Source organism: Micropterus dolomieu, linkage group LG15 (genome assembly GCF_021292245.1).
Source record: "Micropterus dolomieu isolate WLL.071019.BEF.003 ecotype Adirondacks linkage group LG15, ASM2129224v1, whole genome shotgun sequence".
In the NCBI taxonomy this organism is placed as follows: domain Eukaryota; kingdom Metazoa; phylum Chordata; class Actinopteri; order Centrarchiformes; family Centrarchidae; genus Micropterus; species Micropterus dolomieu.
This window is the reverse complement of record NC_060164.1, coordinates 14,424,355-14,442,127: the sequence shown is the minus strand read 5'-3', so window position 1 is coordinate 14,442,127 and position 17,773 is coordinate 14,424,355. Positions and strand designations below refer to the sequence as shown.

The following is a 17,773-nucleotide window of genomic DNA, read 5'->3' as shown; positions in this document are numbered from 1 at the left end:
TTGGAGATTGTTTTTTTTCAATCATAAAACAGTCTAGTGGTTAATAATGACTGAAGACGCTCATTACAGCACTACACATGTTAGTCTGTACATTGGGGATTATTATAACTATATAACTAAATTAAGTATTTATGGGTTTTAGAGGTAAAAATCACACAAATCCAACTCTAACATTTCCTGGTACATTGCACAGTTCAACTGCCCTAATGGATTACTATTAAATCGGTAATCTGTAACCTGCAATGTATGTCCTTTCCAATCCTATACAGATTTTTAACTGAATATGTCCACTGCCACCCTCGCTGTGCTGGAGTTCTCCTAAAAGCCGTGTTTAAAAAAAGAAGGAGAAAAATAAGCATTGTTTTTTGCTCTGTTCAGAATATACACTTGCAGCACTTGGCAGAGTTGCAAGAGGCAAGTGGAACAATCCTGAAACAGAAAATAGGCATTTGGTTTGTTATGTTTGTGTGACACACTGCACAGAAACAGTGGAAGACTGTTCCACTGAAGCAGCTGAAGGAAACCAATTCTATATCTGTAAATATATCCCAAAAGGTACACTATGTGCTGAGAATGAAACAAATCCACTCTTGAAAAAGTGGAAAAAAAGATTTAGTAACGTTATTGCACTTTAATAAAGTTAGTAACTCAACTTTAGTCCTTAATATGACTCAAGTTCCAAAAACACTGGATCCTTCACTCCCAGACTTTTAAATACCCACATCTTTCAAACTCCACGTCCCAGTTTGTAACAAAGGCTTTGTTAATAATGTGTAGTCTCCGAGACCAAGCCGAGATACCCGAGTGATGTCACTTCACTTGGAGGAGTTGACAATAAGCTCCTCCAGAGCCGCAGAAAACTTTGTGCAACTGTTGTCACAGGCTGATAGTAGTTCCAGTGGAGGACCTGGACAATTTTCAGGGGTGACTTGTGTTCACTTTCTGGTGGCACAGAAATGTGTGTCTTCAGTGTTTTTCTGCATGGTGCAGCATTGTAGGCCATAGTAGTCCCTATTTCTGCTCACCCGCTGTCAGTCACTAACTCAGGCAACAGCAGTGAGCACAAAGTTCACCATTAGGAATCATACCTAATGGGTTTTTCTATGCAACAGTCAATTTATAAAACAATCTCTGATACTGTTTGAACAATTTGGGTTCATTATCTAAAATATCCTTAAAAGAAAATTATTCACAGCCATGCCTGACATCAATCAGCATGCTAACATGCTCACAAAAAAAATGCGATGTTTAGCAGGTATAATATTGATCATGTTCAGCTTCCTAGTTTAGCTGGTTAGCATGCTAACATTTGAGAATTAGCACTAAACAGAAGGTGCAGCTGAGGCTGATGAGGGCATTTGTTTTTTTTGCAGATATTTAGTCATAAAGTATTGAACACACTGAACTGAATGGCATTTGTGTGTGATGGCCAGTGGAGTGGCAAGGTTTTTGTCTATGCTGGCCATGGTCATCGAGTACTTTGAAATATTATGTTCATTTTTAAAAAAGGATTTTTCATTTATTGCACTGACCACTTTCTGTAGGCTGCATGACAAATTCTTTCAAACAGAACAGAAACTTTGCATAATAAACATGGTACTTCCTGCTGCTGCACTGAGGCGTTTGAAATGAAAACCCTGTGATGTATTTTTCTAAAAATTCATCTGGAGATGCCTGTTAACGCCATCCTTTTGAAAATGATGTCCCTCTCCACGTTGAGGTGCATCTATCTGAGGAGAGAGACAGAGTCGTTTTTCAGGAGTATATGCTGCACAGCCCAATTATTTTGGATCAAAGCCAGACAACATGAAGGACGAAAGTGAGGATAAAAACACTGAGACGTGATTCAGGTCAGAGTTTGTCTGTTGCATAGGCGCAGCGTCCAAAGTTAAAGCAAAGTGAATAATGAGCGGCGCCCCCACTTTTCATTTGAACCTTTCTACTCAGTGACAGGAGGTGGTGATGGATAAGACACATGCCTTTGGTGTGAGAGACTTGGGTTCTATTCCCACTGTCACCCACCACCATTGTGTCCCTGAGCAAGACCCTTAACACACTGTTGTAAATTCGCTTCGGATTAAAGCATCAGATAAATGTAATGAATTACCAGCAAAGAAAGACAACATTTTGATGATTTTTGATTACACAAAGTGCTCTAATATTTACTGATTGCAACACTATCTACTTTCATCTCTCCAGGATTAGTCTGTATTTTGCATGTGTGGATATAAACAAACTACAGTTTTGAAGTGCTCTCTCTGACAAATAATTAATATGCCAACATTGCATTTGAAAATATGAACCATTGGCAGAAGGCCCAGTGGGATCAATCCATCTGTGGACAGTCCTATCAGAACCAGACCTCAAAGATTTGACCATTTGGTGAATCTGAATGTTGGCCTTTGTGTTGTATATAAAAGATAACATAGCTTTTTTGTTTACCATAAGTTATAGCCAACATTTGCTGTTAGTCATTAACACACAAACTCACTCCTAGAGAAAATTACCAGTTCACACACAGACACTTGTGTTCTTAGTCAGAGATGGTTTTTTTTAAAACAAGGGTGTTAATGTGTTGTAGCACTTATCTTATAACACACAACCTACTGAGTGACAGAAATTAGCAGATAGCAGCCCAGTAAGAAGATCACAAGTTTATCCTGAGACGGTGACACCGAGAACTAACAACTGCATTTGTCCGAACTTTGGCCAGAATTTGGAGAGAGAGAGAGAGAGAGAGAGAGAGAGAGAGAGAGAGAGAGAGAGAGAGAGAGAGAGAGAGAGAGTGTGTGTGTGTGGGGGGTGTTTTAGAAAAAATGGTTAAAAAAAAAATTGTTGCTAAGAAACTAGCTGTGGGTCAGAGTCAGGAGGAGATGGTACTGTGGCAAGAATGAGTCAGTGATACCAAACAAACGGTTTCTCATTTACCTCAAAGCAAGAACTATTAAGGGGAAAGCTCAGGAAAGGTCAAACATACAATGTGCAGATAATGAGGAACTGCAACAGCAAGACTGCAAAGAAATGAGAGGAAATTATAGCAGCACTATCTGTAAATACAATCCATTGTAAATATAATTAGACAGGTGTTGGATCGTACAGAAAGAAACTTTATTAGATTAAACCCCTGTAGATACTATTACAGCATTTAAAGTTTTTGCAACAGCTGAGCAATAAAAAAAATGACTTAGAAAAGATTTTTTTATGGCAACCACCTTACTTAGACACATCATAAATACCATAACCACCCCACCATCCTAATACAGTTTATTTTATAGGATTACAGATTACAACTGACATTCACACCTACACACGTTGCATACTTCAAAACCAACCTTGAATTTAAATAAGTAGTATTCATTAATAAATATGAATTATTTCATCAATAAGTGGGTGTATTGTTCTCTTAAGACAGATTTCATTAGTGATGTAGTTATGCATGTGCCCTTGTAAGAAAGACGTTTAGGTAGAATATAAAAATCTGGATGACGACAACAAACACTTCATAAGACAAACACAGAAATTTAAGTTTCCTTCCCCCTCAACAATATGGAACGTCAAATTTATAAATATGATAGTTCTAAAGTGCATCTGTCAAAAACTTGTCGCATGAAAAGTCATCAGGGGTCTTGTTTTAAAAAACGAAAAGGCTGACAAAACTAAAATTAGATGTCTGAACGTGCAACAGATATATTTAGCAAAAACTACCTACATACATGCACAGGTTTTTTTTGTTTGTTTTAGGCAATGGGAAAAGAACAAGGTAACAGATAAAAACGATAAAAACATCTTCACTTTGTCAAGTGGTGATAAGTAGTTCTGTGCCATTTCAGTCCACTCTTGTTTGTTCACACTTGGCTTTACAGAATATTTTATTTAAATTTGAAGCAAACTTGGCTGATAAAAAAAGCACACAGTGGTGAATAAGTTCCTTCCATCTGCAGAATCTCTTTCATTCAGTCACTTTAACCTGTTATTCAGGTCGTCCTTTAAGAGAGGTGAGGGTTTTCAGGGCTAGATCTTAGGCAGCTTGGGAGCACTGATAAGAGGGTTGGTCTCCTGCAGATATCGCCGGCCAGCACTCTTGTAGTCATAAGTGCAGTCATGCATCTCTGCGTAGCGGTGGGTGGCACAGAAGTTATGACCACACCTGAAAGATTTAAATAAACAGATATGTTGTTGTGTATCCAAAACAGGATCCATTCAGACAAACACAAAAAAACAGATCTGGTAATACTACTTTAGAGTAACAGTCAGCAAATAAAAACCAAGAATTCTTTTCATCCATCAGCAAAAATTACCTGCTAATCATCTGGCTATTCTGCTGAGTATGAATGCAGAGTCACATTACTCCCTTCTTATTTTAATTCCCCCAAGTCTTCTCAGACTGAAAGCCTCCTTTATGTGTTTTAATCTTTGTATAAGTCCATTAGTAAAAGGAGCAAGGTCTTATTTCATGTGTGAACAATAACAGAGTTAATTATCAAAGGAAAAACAGACTTTAGCTCACTGATTGATTTGCAGCCTTTAATTGTGCAAATGGACTAACGTTTCGACATTGCAGAGTCTTCAGAGTGACAACGGAAATGAGGCACACTGCATATATAGTCAAACCAGGAGGTGTACAGTTGTCATTGGATAATTGGTTGAATAGCATTTCATGTCCATGTTCATTTATTGGAAATTGAATCCCTGAGTGGGAGTTGCCACAGTCAGTGACCAAGTGCCACCCTCCCACACCACAGAGACAAAACACAGACACATCTTGGAGTTAGAGATAAGAATGACAATACAAGTGCTGCATCCATTGAGTACAACAAATTAGAGTAAATATGACAAATTCAGTTCTTCATTTATGCCACTGTGTTAAGATTGTGAACCCAATATGCCTCTCTGAGTTGATATGTCTCCACCTCTAGGAGAGGGTGACATTTTTTCTATTCCCCAGAACTTCAATGATGCTGCAGAGCCATGGTTAACCTGTGCATAATAATGTATTCCATTTTTGGCAACTCCCACTCTGGGATTCATTATCCAATAGACATAAAATCATGTTCAACCAATTATCCAATGACAAGTGTATACCTGTTCTAGGTTGCCTACATATGTTGTTTGCTTCAAGTTTTTGTCCATTCTGACTCTGATGAAGACACAGTGGCGTCCAAAAGGTAGTCTGTTTGCACAATTAAAGGCTGAAAATCAGTGAGCTCCAGTCTCTGTTTTTCCTTTGGAAGGGTGCTGTCCTCAAGCTGAGAAGCACCTGATTCAGCTGTATACTGCTGGGAGATGCAGAGAACCCTGTAATTTAATCAGAGAAGTTTACCATTTGACTAAACTGGTATCAGACAGTCTTTTGAACACAGTTGGGAGTTCCACTTCAAGTGGCTGGTTTTAAGAGATTAGAGTTACATACGGTTGCATCAGATTTAGTGTCTCTGTCCTGGACAAGGCCTGAGAGAGGGAAGTGATTCAGATGGATGTCGCAGGGTGAAACTTTGATGATGTTAAAAATGTGTGGCAGAACAAGCAGTGAACAGAGACGTGTTTTCATGGGAGAGATGGCTGAGACAAAATGATGAACTAGGAAAAGACTACTTTCTACTAAAAGCTTCGCTTCAAGGACAAGAATGACAAATAGGGAGAGATTTGATTTTGAGTCAGACAGCGAGTGAGTGAGTGAGTGAGTGCAGGTGGAGATGCTACAGGCACTTGTACCTGCACTCGTAACTGGTAGCCAGGCCAGTCTTTTTGCCACAAAGGAAGCAGTGTTTTGAGCTCTTCTTGCCGCATGTGGGAGCCTTGACTGGAGGTAGGTGGTATGCTGAAGTGCCTGAGAGTAGAGGAAACATTTTTATTGACTTTACAGGAGCAAGTGTGGAATAACTGATTGTGTAGTGAAAAGGTTTGCGTCAGTGTCATGGATTAATTTACACACAGTCCAATCATTTACTTTCTTTCACTTTTGTGTCTTAATCAATATCAATTAATTTGATTTATTATGCAAATATGCATTTAGAAATATGCCAATGTCCATCATCCAGATTTTAGCAAATTCCACGATATCCTGTGATTTACAGTTTATTCCATTATCATCAAATTCTGCTATTCCATCTGTGTTTTCTGCATCTCGGAAATAATAGAGCCCAATGTAAATTACACCGGTTCAAGTGTTCCTTGTGTCTGCACAACGCGTAACAAGAGCTTTTACAACCATTTCTATTCTTAAACAAAGCTCTTTGCTTTAATTTGTGCTTGTTTAACATTTTACAGGCTTCAAATTTGCTCAAGTTAGAACCATCACAGGAATCATGAAGCCATAAGGTTACATCAACACAGAATTACGTAAAAGGAGGAAAAGCACTTTTATTTCCATTTGGTACTTTCAGGCATGTTGTACTTCTGACCAAACCACAGCAGTGATGTCGAAGCAGCTGTCAAAGGCAAAAAGACCAGCTAGAAATCACAAACTAGTGTGTGGCCAGAAATGCAGTAAATGTTGCTGCACATTTCCCAAAATAAAAGTGTCAATCTTTAGCATTCTACTTTGTTCTGTCCAAGTCTCTATTTTATTCCCATTGCCCACAGGCAGTGTGTTTTCATATAATGTATTATGTCAGCTTAATGTCACTGGAAAACACTTCCAGAAATAAAAACAGTGTTCAAACTGTCACATTCACGTATTTTTATCTACGTTTTTTTTGTCAGTCCTGACTATTAATTTCAAGCTTGCTTTATGATATAGTGTGCATTTTATGTTTCATTTGTAATGTAAATGTACTTGTATAGCGCCTTTCTAGTTTCGACATTCAGTCATACACACATTCACTGAGCCTAAGTGCTCAAAAGGAAACTAACTAAGCCGCCAGTGAGTGTGAACAGCCGCCAGGGCAATTCAGGGTTCAGTATCTTGCATGGTTCGACACACAACCAGGGGGAGCCGGGGATTGAACCGCCGACCTTCTGATTAACGGCCAACCCGCTCTACCTCCTGAGCCACAGCCGCCCTGGGACATTGCTATTCTTGAAATGGTAATTTTTGAAAATGTGTCAGAAAATAAACAGTTCTTTCCTAATGCAGGGAACACCTTTTTATGTCAACTTGTACCCGTGATAATCATGTCTGTGGATGCATGCAGCTAGGTTTGGGAGATGTGGGGATACAAGAACATACAGATAAAAAACAGCTCTGCGATGAAGCTACAGGAAGCTCGTCGTCAAGCATTTGGGCATGGGATTGGATTTCTTTGTTTTGTTCGCTTGAAGCTGCTACCATACAAACATACACTGGGTTCAAATTTATTCAGACCCAAGCACATTTTCCACCTTCTCCTGTGTAATCAACCTCACTTGAATTTGATTACATTTAACCAAGGGTTGTCCCAATCAAGTTCTCTTTGCTCCCAATCCTAATCAGACTCATTTAATACAGGGAAATGATCATTTAGGATCTCATATGCACATTTTCTGCTCACACAACAGCACTACAGAGACATGGTGCATCGAGAGACAAAAGGTGACTTTTTGGTAACTTGAAGTATCTCAGCTGGTTTCACTTGCTGTCAGTGTGCACATCACCATTGTAACTACTGACTGTTTTGTTTGTGTTGCTCCGCAGTTCATTTACTGATGGCAGCAGAAAAGGTCCCAGTGTTTTTAAAATGGAGCACAATGGGTTTCTATAAACAACGAATCTGCTTCACAGACCAATTAAGATGTGGTTTATTTTACAGGTCTGTACTTTCCTAATAACTGGAAAGAACTATAAGGTAGTAATAATTATAGGGAAAATATGTTTTCCTTGAATCCATTTAAACCCAAGAAAATATTAATTTGTCATTTTTTTACTAATGGAAACTTTATCCAACTGAGCCATCTCGATTTTTCCTGTAATTGGTACCACATTACATAGTTGCTTCCAGGAAACCTCTGGGAAATTATAAGAAAATCAGGGACACAAAGGGGAAATGAAGCTTAGTTACCAAGATATGTACTGGTTGGTTTAGATGTAGAACCCATTTTTAGCAACAACACAAAAAGCCTCATTTACATAATGTTTTGCATTCAGATTCCTTGTTACGTCCAGATTGAGCTTAGATGCATCACCTGACTTTTGCATATCCTAGAGAACTTACTAACACCATTTATAAAACTGCACTCAAACATTCATAGTACGAGGGAGAAGACAAAAACGGAACTCTGAAAATGCTGAATGCTAATATTTCCACTGCTTACAACACATCCTTACAGTACATGCTATGAGCAAGTTTCTAATCAAACTGAAGTGGAATATGTCCTACTTGAGTAAACCATAATGAATAATGACGAATATGGGGAGAACCTAGAGAGCACACGCGATCTCAAAGTGGAGCAATGACTCACTTTTCAGCACGACAACAATAACACAGTGGATTTAAGTCCACTGTCCTTGAGTGGCCCCTTCAGTGTCCAGACCTGAAGGCCAGTGAAAATATATATTTAGTTTTCCAAGAAAAACATATATTCTAAGAGCGCCTGAGGGCATCAATGTGGAGGAATGAAAGAATCTGCCAAAGTGTAGGTGTGTGAAGCTTGTGAAGACAAACCAAAAAGACCAAACCTTGGTGCGCCTAAATCATTCTGAATAAAATACTATGTAAATTAGAAATTTTAGGCTTCATTTTAATAAAATAGACCCTATGAGTTCAATCAGGAATTAAAAATAAAAGCTTGAAGAGTAAATTACACTTTTTTGAATATCTCATGGAGATGTGAACACCAGAGTCAGCATACTTAGTGGCTCTGATAGATTGAATTTATTTTAGAAGCCCACTCAATTACGTTTAGAACAATCCAAAAGATTTCTTTGTATATATTATGTATGCCTTTCCAATTTTGTGTGGAATTGCAGTTGAAAGTAAAGACTAACTGAGAAGTCATTCATGTGCAGTAGTTAGTTGGTTTGATGTTTGCAATCGACCACTAATAAATGCTCAGCCTGTGGAAGACCCTCATACTGATAAACTCAATTCTAGTAATAGGGGAAATGGTGAGTACCTGGACTTACTGCTTGGTGTATTGATCCATACTGTCTGAAGAGCCTAAGCATATCAGTGGCTGACATAAATAAGTGAGTGTTTTTAAGTGTAGGCCTGGTGCCTTGTGTTGTGTGTGCTGCCTCTGCAGTTATGGCAATGATGAATATTTAGAACTGCTGCAGTGCTTACATACAACATGCAAAGGACGGCTTTCACATAACAACATCCTCTCTTTATGTGACTGCAGCTTTCAAGGGCTGCGTCTTAGTTTAGAACAGTTTGGCTAATGTGTGTGCACTCTGATGCGCCCAACAGCACTTTGAAAATACAAGAGGTGGCTATAAATGCAACAATTTCTTTATATGCTAGGACTTTGAGAACATAAAATGTGTTTGCATGTCTCCCTTACCTATTCTCCCGAATGAAGTCATGACTCCCCCAGCTGACGCAAGACTGTTAGTGGCCTGTGAAAACAACAGCAATGTGAAATATTTGTAGAGCAAATACACGAGTATAGCAGTGCTTTTTCTTGGTAAAAATATGAATTTTAAAAATATATATGTTGTGCTTGAAAAGAGTAATCACCATTAGTGGCGAAAAAATAAAAGGTATGTTCAGTACATCTTCACAAGAATGAACAGTGAGGTGTTTTAAGTGTACGCAGCAGGACAAACTATCACTTCGAAGGGACAACTGAGAACTGATATGGATTTGAGGACTCGATATTCCTAACAAAAAGGGGAGATAATCACAAGTTGGACTCAAAGATAATTTTGATTTCTAATATTTCAGCTGTTTTCCAACCAACAACCAATCAACCATGACTAATATTTGCATTTCTCCTTATTAAACTTACTTAAAGAGGAATTGAATTTTGTTTGTGATGTTTATGCTTCAAATATTATACGTTTTAAAATATTAAAATTCACAAATTTCACACTGTAATAATTTAACATTACATTTAGTATAACTCACCGTGTCACAAGGATAAATGCCCGATGAAGTTCAACTACTACATTTTAACAAAAAATTTCAACAGAGAAGCAGTGCCTGGGTGTTTTCTTACTAAATCATTACATTGTGTGCTTTGCTCTAGGGCTGGGAGATACCATTATCATCCCATCTCAAAACAACTTAAAACTCATAATATCATAACTTACAATTCTTATCTCTAAATGACCGTTGGATGCTAGTAAATATTTGTCACAGCATGAAATCTCAAACTTGACAAAACAATGTATGCAGTCTGGTCTACTAGAAAAAAAAATGTTCAGTGTGATTAACCTGACTGAGAGCTTACCATGCAATTTTGAACAATTCAGTGAATGTCATATCAACATAATGCTGTGACAATTACAGCAAAAAAGAATTTCACATCACCCACCTCTACTCTTAAGACCGCTGTCTTTGTGTGTCAGGATGAGCACAGACTTAAGTTCACTTTTACACAAAGCAATTTACAGAATACATTGTTCAAAGACCCACATAAATACTTCAACACACTTTGATTCTTTGAGGAGCAAAACACAAATCGAGCACTAAAATCCCAGAAATCCAGCAAACATCGAAACCTATCTTTGCTCACCATGTAAGAGGCTGTTGCTCGGTGCAACGGTGACATTTGTCTTATAAGATCATCCTGAAGGAGCCTGTTAGCTGGGATGGATGGCAGCCTGGAGCTAAGGCTGCCCTGTCCTGAGTCAGTGGCAGGGGGCAATGCCAGTGCAAGTCCCAGACTCTCTCCAAGGCTTTCTTTGCTGTTGCTACTGTCCAGGGCCCTTGTAGAGAGAGAACCCAGGAGTTCAGAGTTGTTCAGGGACCCCAGTGGCTCTTTACAGGCTTGGTTGGCCATCTTCGTGATGCCTCTTGCTTCCCTCTTAGAGATAACCTCTGGCCTCTTGCCAGGTGACTCAACTTTAACACCACGAAAGCGTGTCGGATGAGACCATGAGCTGGTGGAGGGGTGAGGGGATGTTTTGCCTGGCTTCACTTGTGCTGAGGATTTTGCTCGAAAGTTGGGCTGTAAACAGGAAAGAGTGGAATCAAAAGGTTGAGGTGGCGGTCTGGTAGAAGTGGATGGTGAAGTGGAGGTGGGCAATGGAGAGGGAGGGCTGATATGAAATGATGTGCCAAGCTGTGTCCTATCAGCTCTGCTAGTGAGAGTATCACTTGTCCCAAGTGTCCAGGTACTGAGTGGGGAAGGGGAGAGCGGCAGCTGGTGCTGAGCCCCAACCTCTAGGGACAGACGACCTCCGTCTGGCTGGGTAGACACATCCAGGCTCAGAGGGTCTGACAGTTCCCCAAATGGAGCTCCAGGTTGTGTTGGCATCACCAACCCAGCAGCTTCCTCTAACAAACCCAGCCTGACTGCCTCGCCTGCAGGCTCAGCTGGATCAAAAGTGGCTTCAGGTGGCCCCCTGATAAACAGTGGAGGGAGCTGGGGGTACACACAGTCCCTCATCAACCTGGTGCTGCCAATGTCCAACCGTGACACTTTGGGAGGGGGCCGGATCTTTGCAAATTGTGGGCATGTCTCCCATGCCTCCTCCTCCTGAAGCATATAACAAGAAGGCGAGGAGAAAGGGGGAGGGGGTCTTCTGGGGATGGACAAGTGGGTAGAGGTTGCAGCAGAAGAGGGCGGGAAGGGGTCTACGGATTTATTGTCTGCGATTGGAGGTAGTTGTGCATTTGACTGCCGAGGCTGGTTGAGCTGGGGGAGCGTACGAAAGAGCCGATGGTGAGGTCGGGCGCTGAAAGGTCCTAGAAAGCCACCGCAGGGGTGTGGGCTGACAGGGGGCCTTGGTTTAACCTTCACCGACTTCTTCGGCTGGAGGACGGAGACATGAACAATGACAGTCAGATTACACCACAGTAAACCTACTGTACATTTTCAGTAATCCCCCCCAAATAACTAAATCATAGTCATAATCATTAGTTATGAGCAAAAAACACATTAGAGTCATTACAGTTTAATGTAATGAAAAGCACCATCCTATTATGAACATACAAAAATGAGTGTTTGGTGCAGTACATCTGCATTGTGTAAAATGGTTGCGGGTTACCATTTTTGTCCATGACTATGATAAGTTGGATTCTATGTGATGACAATATTAAACAATTTGGTTTCATTATTTTACTGGTAAAAACAAACAAAAAAAAAATTGCTTAAGGAATATAGGGCACAATGCGTGTTTTAGTAGCATGTCTACATTTTCTTTTTAATGGTTTGAAAAGAAATTTAGTTCACATTTGCATTCTGAAAAAAAAAAAAAAAAAAAAAAGGTTTCCATGATCCCAGTAGCTTCCAACCTTCTTGTTGAGGTTCATGTCCTCCATCTTGGCTTTGAGTAGCTTCATTTTGTTCATGGTGACTGAGTTCTCAAGGCTCTGCTGCGTAGTTGCAGAGCCCTCTCCATCCTCCTCCTCCTCTGCACAAACATTGTACACCGAGTCACCACTGGAAAATATGAGAGCCAAAAACATTCTTCCCATTAGTAATCTAACAAAGCAGCCTGCTAAACAGATGTCTCTTCAGTGGCCCTTTTAGCTGCAACCTTTGTCGACTCGCCACAATGGACATGAACTGCACAAGTCTACTGCACACCAACTACCACTGAATAATCAATCTTAAGTACTCAACTCCACCCTGGGTGTACAATTATACTCCTGTTTTGTTCCTTATTTGTGCCTCTTTTTTCTTCCTGCATTACTCTTTATACTACTAATCCTACTTCTCTTAATACTCAGAACAATGCAATGACCTGTTTACATTTCTGATGTTACTGTATGTTTAAAGATGACCAACATGAGCAAACCCCTTGCCCAATTCCTTTCAATAATATCCCAACCTCAGAGATTCAGACAGAGGGGTCAGGGTGCCGTCTCCCCTGTCGACCACTCGGAAGAAGTTCAACTGGTCACCCTCACGATAGACCACAAATGTGACCTGCTTGTTGGACAAGCTTTTCTCCCAACCCTCCTCCTTTGTGCTCTCCATCAGGTCAGCGACCTCTTTGACAGGATCCTCCATGGTAACTGACAAAAGAATTAAGCGAGCATATTTTAATTCCCTAATGTATTAGTCCACATTTTTGCTATAATTTTAGCTACATATGTCCAGCTATTATGTCAATGTACAGTTCCTTTGGTCTTATCCTTACCTCTCCTGGTGTTAATTGGGCCTCCCCTCATAGCTAAGACCAGTTTCAATGTGCAGCCCTCTGCAATGCTGCAAAGACAAACAGATGATGATAGAATGAATACATCTGTCACCCTCCCCCCCCAGTGTATCTAATTCTAATGGGAGAGGAGGAAATAACAGAAAGCAACATATTTACATTTAAGGGGAAAGGCTTTACATCTGAGGCAGAGGGGAGAGGCTCTGATCTAAAGTAAATAGCACTCCAAGGGTCAGGATGATTTCCAGATGAACTTAAGTGCATGGCTGGGCATTCCATTGGAACATTTGTTTTATGAGCAGATGTTTCATAGCCTCCTCTACGCCTCCACTTATAAAACTTCTAAAGCCTGCTGCAGTGTGATCGGCGAGCATAGCAAGATCTCACCAGAGGCTGTTCATGTGGAAAATTAAGTGACAAGCATTCATAACAATGCAACCATCTGCAGCCAGCAGAGCACTGGAGGGTGAGGTCTGCATCTCAAACTGACAAGAGTGGAAGGGCAAGCTCTTTAATAATGAGCAGTATGCCACTTGTCTTATCCAGCTCTACATCTCTGGCACATTTACAACATACTGAATTAAATTAAGACTGAGTCAGCAGACTCACCACAGAGTGCACATGCAAATTGTTCTAAATGTACACAGCATGTTTTCAAACACATTACTAGTAATTGCTCTAACAAGCCTGGGTGTCTTTGTGATTTTTCCTGTGTCAGTGCTCTGTAGGACAGAAAGGAGGAATAGATTTACCCATAGTCATGTAGACAATGTTCATCATCCAGCTCCAGATTGTTCCAGATAAGGTGTTGCTGGGCAACAGGGATACCTTTACAGACAGTCGAAGAAAGAACACAACCAAAGTTGACAAGAACCTGTTCATATTTCATAGACTCCTTTTACTAATCTGACAGACAGGTAAGATAGGAATGCTACCAACAGAAGCATCCCTACACCACTAAAGATGATTCATGTCTGCCCCCTAAAGACAGAGCTATGCAACTGCTGAAAAGGGGCAAATCACAGGACAGATTAATTAATATAAAGAGTGCAAATAAAAAATAAAATAAAAAAAAGAGACTTGCTAATGTGGTTTAGAGTTACCTCACCATAAAGTCAGTTTATTTTGCAGCTAAATACACAAGCTTGGTTGGACAACTATGTCAATATTGTCGAACATTATTGAAAACGAGAGCTAAATAATAAGACCCCAGTAGAGGGATGACAGCCTAATGAATAGAAAGGCTCTCTACAGCTACTCCTTGAAATGAGGTGGAGCGTATGCGTAGTCAGGTAGATCTCTGTGCCTACAATGAGTGAACTTGCTGACCCGGTATTGGAGGTGAGCCAGTGTTAGTGAGTGAGCAGAGGTCCTTTCATTGCAGAATGGTATGCTCCATCACAAATGCACAGGCTTAGCTGACACACCTCCTCACACACAGGCCTTTCTGACCAAAACTGAAAACGGCAGTAGAAGGTAGATTTGAAAGGTCACCTTGATTTACAAAAAAAAGCAAGCTTAGAGGACAGCCAAGGTAAACAAAAATAATAATCAAGCTTGAATAAATGAGAACATAATTCATTTAAATGAATTCCAACAAAACCCACGTCGCCCAGTCCTAATTACATTACTTCTAAAATGGTTTGGTGTTCTGAGTCAGCACAGCTCACTAGTTTCCTCCATTTTGTATAAATAAAAACATCATCAACAGCAATGCATGCAATGACATTACATTTTATGAACAACCACTGCTGGAGGACAAGGCACTGCCTGTAGTGCTTATTCACAAAATTTTATATTAGGACAAAGCATTATAGATAAAACACACATTATTATTTATTTTATATATATATATATATATATATATATATATATATATATTCACACACACACACACACACACACACACACAACAACACTGACAAGTTGTATAATGACAAAACGTCTAAGTGCTCCCAACATGAATGTAACGCGGGTTTCCGGCATCTATTTTTTTTTTCCCCCCACCAAGTTACATTATGCCCGGCAGCTCTGATCCAAGTCAACAGCAAGAACTTTGAGAAGAGACTGTAATTGTGCAAAACTGACTCCATAAAGTAGTTACATCCAGAGCATCGCAACTATGGAGACTGAATGGACCATACAAAAGACATTCCTGTAAACCTTATCAATCAGCAATATCTTGAATTATAAAATATGTACACTTAAACTATACAGCAGACTAAAACACACAAGCTACACATAAGCGAGCACTGTACCTTCCAGCCTCTGGATCTTTGCCTTGACTGAAATGATAGCCTCAAAGGGCAACACGCGCAGCTCAAAACAGGTGCCTGTAAGGGTCTCTATGAAGAGCTCCATAGTGTCATAGAAAGGGAGCTTATAGTGAAAAGCTCCCACACTGTCGTCATTAAAGAAGGGTGGCTCCTTCCTGTCGGTCATCTTAGCAGGTTGGGAGAGAGACTTCAGGGAGATCGTTAAATGGGGGGACTGGCCGAAGATGAGGGAGAGAGGGACAGGGACTGCTCACTGGCTTCACGACCATCACACATTATGCAGGATGACCACAGCTGTGAGAAAAAAACAAAAGCACTGCATGATTATCATAAATTTTCAGAAGGTTTGATTAGTTTTATCATTCCCTGCCCCCGCAATCCAGTGTCTTAAATAAACTGTATGCGCTTCCTTTAGGTCAAAGATTTGTGATAGTCTAAGTTCTGAAATTTGACGTTTGCCAGTCGGCCAAGCATTTACATAGTATTCAAAAGTTAACCTCTAATAGTCAAGTAATTTACTGCACATGAATGCACCATTTTGAAAGACTTTTCAAATCATTCCATGCATTCAACAGCATTTCTGAGCAGAATTTTGAAAGGCAGACAAAAAAATCTTTTTGGGCGGGGAAAATCTATTTAGGTGGGCCTCCCATTACCTATCTACATAAATAAATAAGAACATAATTAGGTTTTGTAGGTAACACCAACAGGCTGGACTGTCTTGTGGAATATTTTAAAATAAAGTGTAATAAACTGTTTTAGAACAATGGTATGTATCAGTGGCAGCAGACATGTGTAACCCACTCATAAAACATTCAGTGGCCCTGGCCAAAATTCAAGAAGATCAGGTGTGTTACATAAGCCCAGCAATGGTGTGAGGTGTCCTGCGCCTTACCACAGCCTTTGACAGATCAACTTAACTCACCAAAATCTAAACGTCAGAGGCAGGTTAAGCCAGTCAAGCTTTTATTTACTCGGAAAATGGAAGACAAGCTGAATTCCACATATGAATTAATGTTGTCTCATATAACCAGAGACAATTTTTATAACCCAGGAGACTTTGGTTTATGTCCTATCACCAAAGCAGAAACAATAGAACATGGACATCAGTTCTTCCCCTGGGAAACATTAACGTTACACATTTTCTGGTTTGGAATTGATGATTATTATGTGATTTGGAGTACTGTTGTCCATACTCTGTACGCTGTACAGGCACTTATAACACTAACACTTTAAATTGAGACCTTCCACTTTACTGGGGCCTGACAGGAGCTCAAGAAACCACTCATGCACGCAAATGAGTTAAGCTATACAGCACGGAAGATGAACGGTTGGCTGGTTGTTGATTCTACAGTGTTACAAGGCCTGAGGTGTACCCATTCAGAGGTTTCAGGGTTGTCATAACAGGCCATTCTCTAAAGCAAATGGTTTAGCAACGTTAGGTCGTCAAGTTACAGTCGGCCTTATGTGCAGATTGCGTCAAGCTACATTTGACCTTATGTAATTGAAACTGTGGTTGACAGCACCACAACAATATGAGCCACAGGTCAAGTCGGCAAGACGCACTAGGTTAACGTTTGCTAGCTGCCTGACAACGGAGATGAATGGAGTTCGCAACCGTGCGAACAACACAAATCCAGCGGCTAGCGTTAGCAGAGAAAGGTCAAACATCTCCCAGTTTTCATAAACCACTTTAAAATATTGGTTAACCTTAGTATTTTATAGTTAAATCCTGCTTACCATTATCCTCTGCAACAAAACGGCAGTGAATCCCGTTTAGCCGACGCTGCTAGCAAGTAGCTTTCGTTTCCATGTTAGCCAGTAACTCAAACAATGGCTACCTTTCTCCGCGGTTGGCTAGCAGGCGGCTAGGCTACATTCAAGGGCTTAAGGCTGGTCCCGTCCGGTGCAGCTGTCGAAGGAAACGTTTCGTTCAAAACTACGCAGCATTTCATCACGTTTAACTCTAAAAACTCCACGCGGAACAAAGTAGGCTGTCGACCGTTGTTGGTCGCCTTGGTCCCCTTGTTGGCGACATCATCATACCTGTCAAAGGGCCGAACAACACCTGTGACTTCATGTGATTGATAGACAAAGGAGCCAATTGGCGTAACGGTGGTGAGGTGGGCGGGACAACAAATTGTCTCTGTCAAAACCGGGGCTAAACATTTTCAACTGGCACCATAGACTGTATGTAAAAAGACTGGGACCCAGAAAAAACATAATCTTTCAACAGTTGATAGGCTATAGTCACATTTTTAACAATTTCTGTCAAATGTCTGCTATTTTGTAACCCAATACCAACAGA

At 40.3% G+C, this 17,773-nt stretch overlaps 1 protein-coding gene across 1 annotated transcript; it reads right to left on the bottom strand.

Moving 5' to 3' along the window:
- Positions 1–3,086: 3,086 nt before the first annotated feature.
- Positions 3,087–17,520, bottom strand: zfand4 (zinc finger, AN1-type domain 4). The gene is made up of 10 exons (XM_046070645.1): positions 17,206–17,520; positions 15,448–15,759; positions 13,942–14,017; positions 13,172–13,239; positions 12,860–13,046; positions 12,321–12,468; positions 10,597–11,838; positions 9,421–9,475; positions 5,713–5,827; positions 3,087–4,147 (listed from the first exon to the last, which is right to left on the bottom strand). Exons 2-10 carry the CDS (start codon positions 15,629–15,631, stop codon positions 4,012–4,014), a joined length of 2,211 nt encoding a protein of 736 aa, XP_045926601.1. The 5' UTR covers positions 15,632–15,759; positions 17,206–17,520; the 3' UTR covers positions 3,087–4,011.
- Positions 17,521–17,773: the final 253 nt, after the last annotated feature.

Coding starts and splice junctions, on each gene's coding strand:
- zfand4 (XM_046070645.1), bottom strand. CDS start 15,631: ATGACCGACAGGAAGGAGCCACCCTTCTTTAATGACGACAGTGTGGGA. Junction 13,240..13,941: donor CATTGTCTACATGACTATGG/GTAAATCTATTC, acceptor TTGTCTTTGCAG/CATTGCAGAGGGCTGCACAT. Junction 5,828..9,420: donor GACTTCATTCGGGAGAATAG/GTAAGGGAGACA, acceptor CTCTACTCTCAG/GCACTTCAGCATACCACCTA.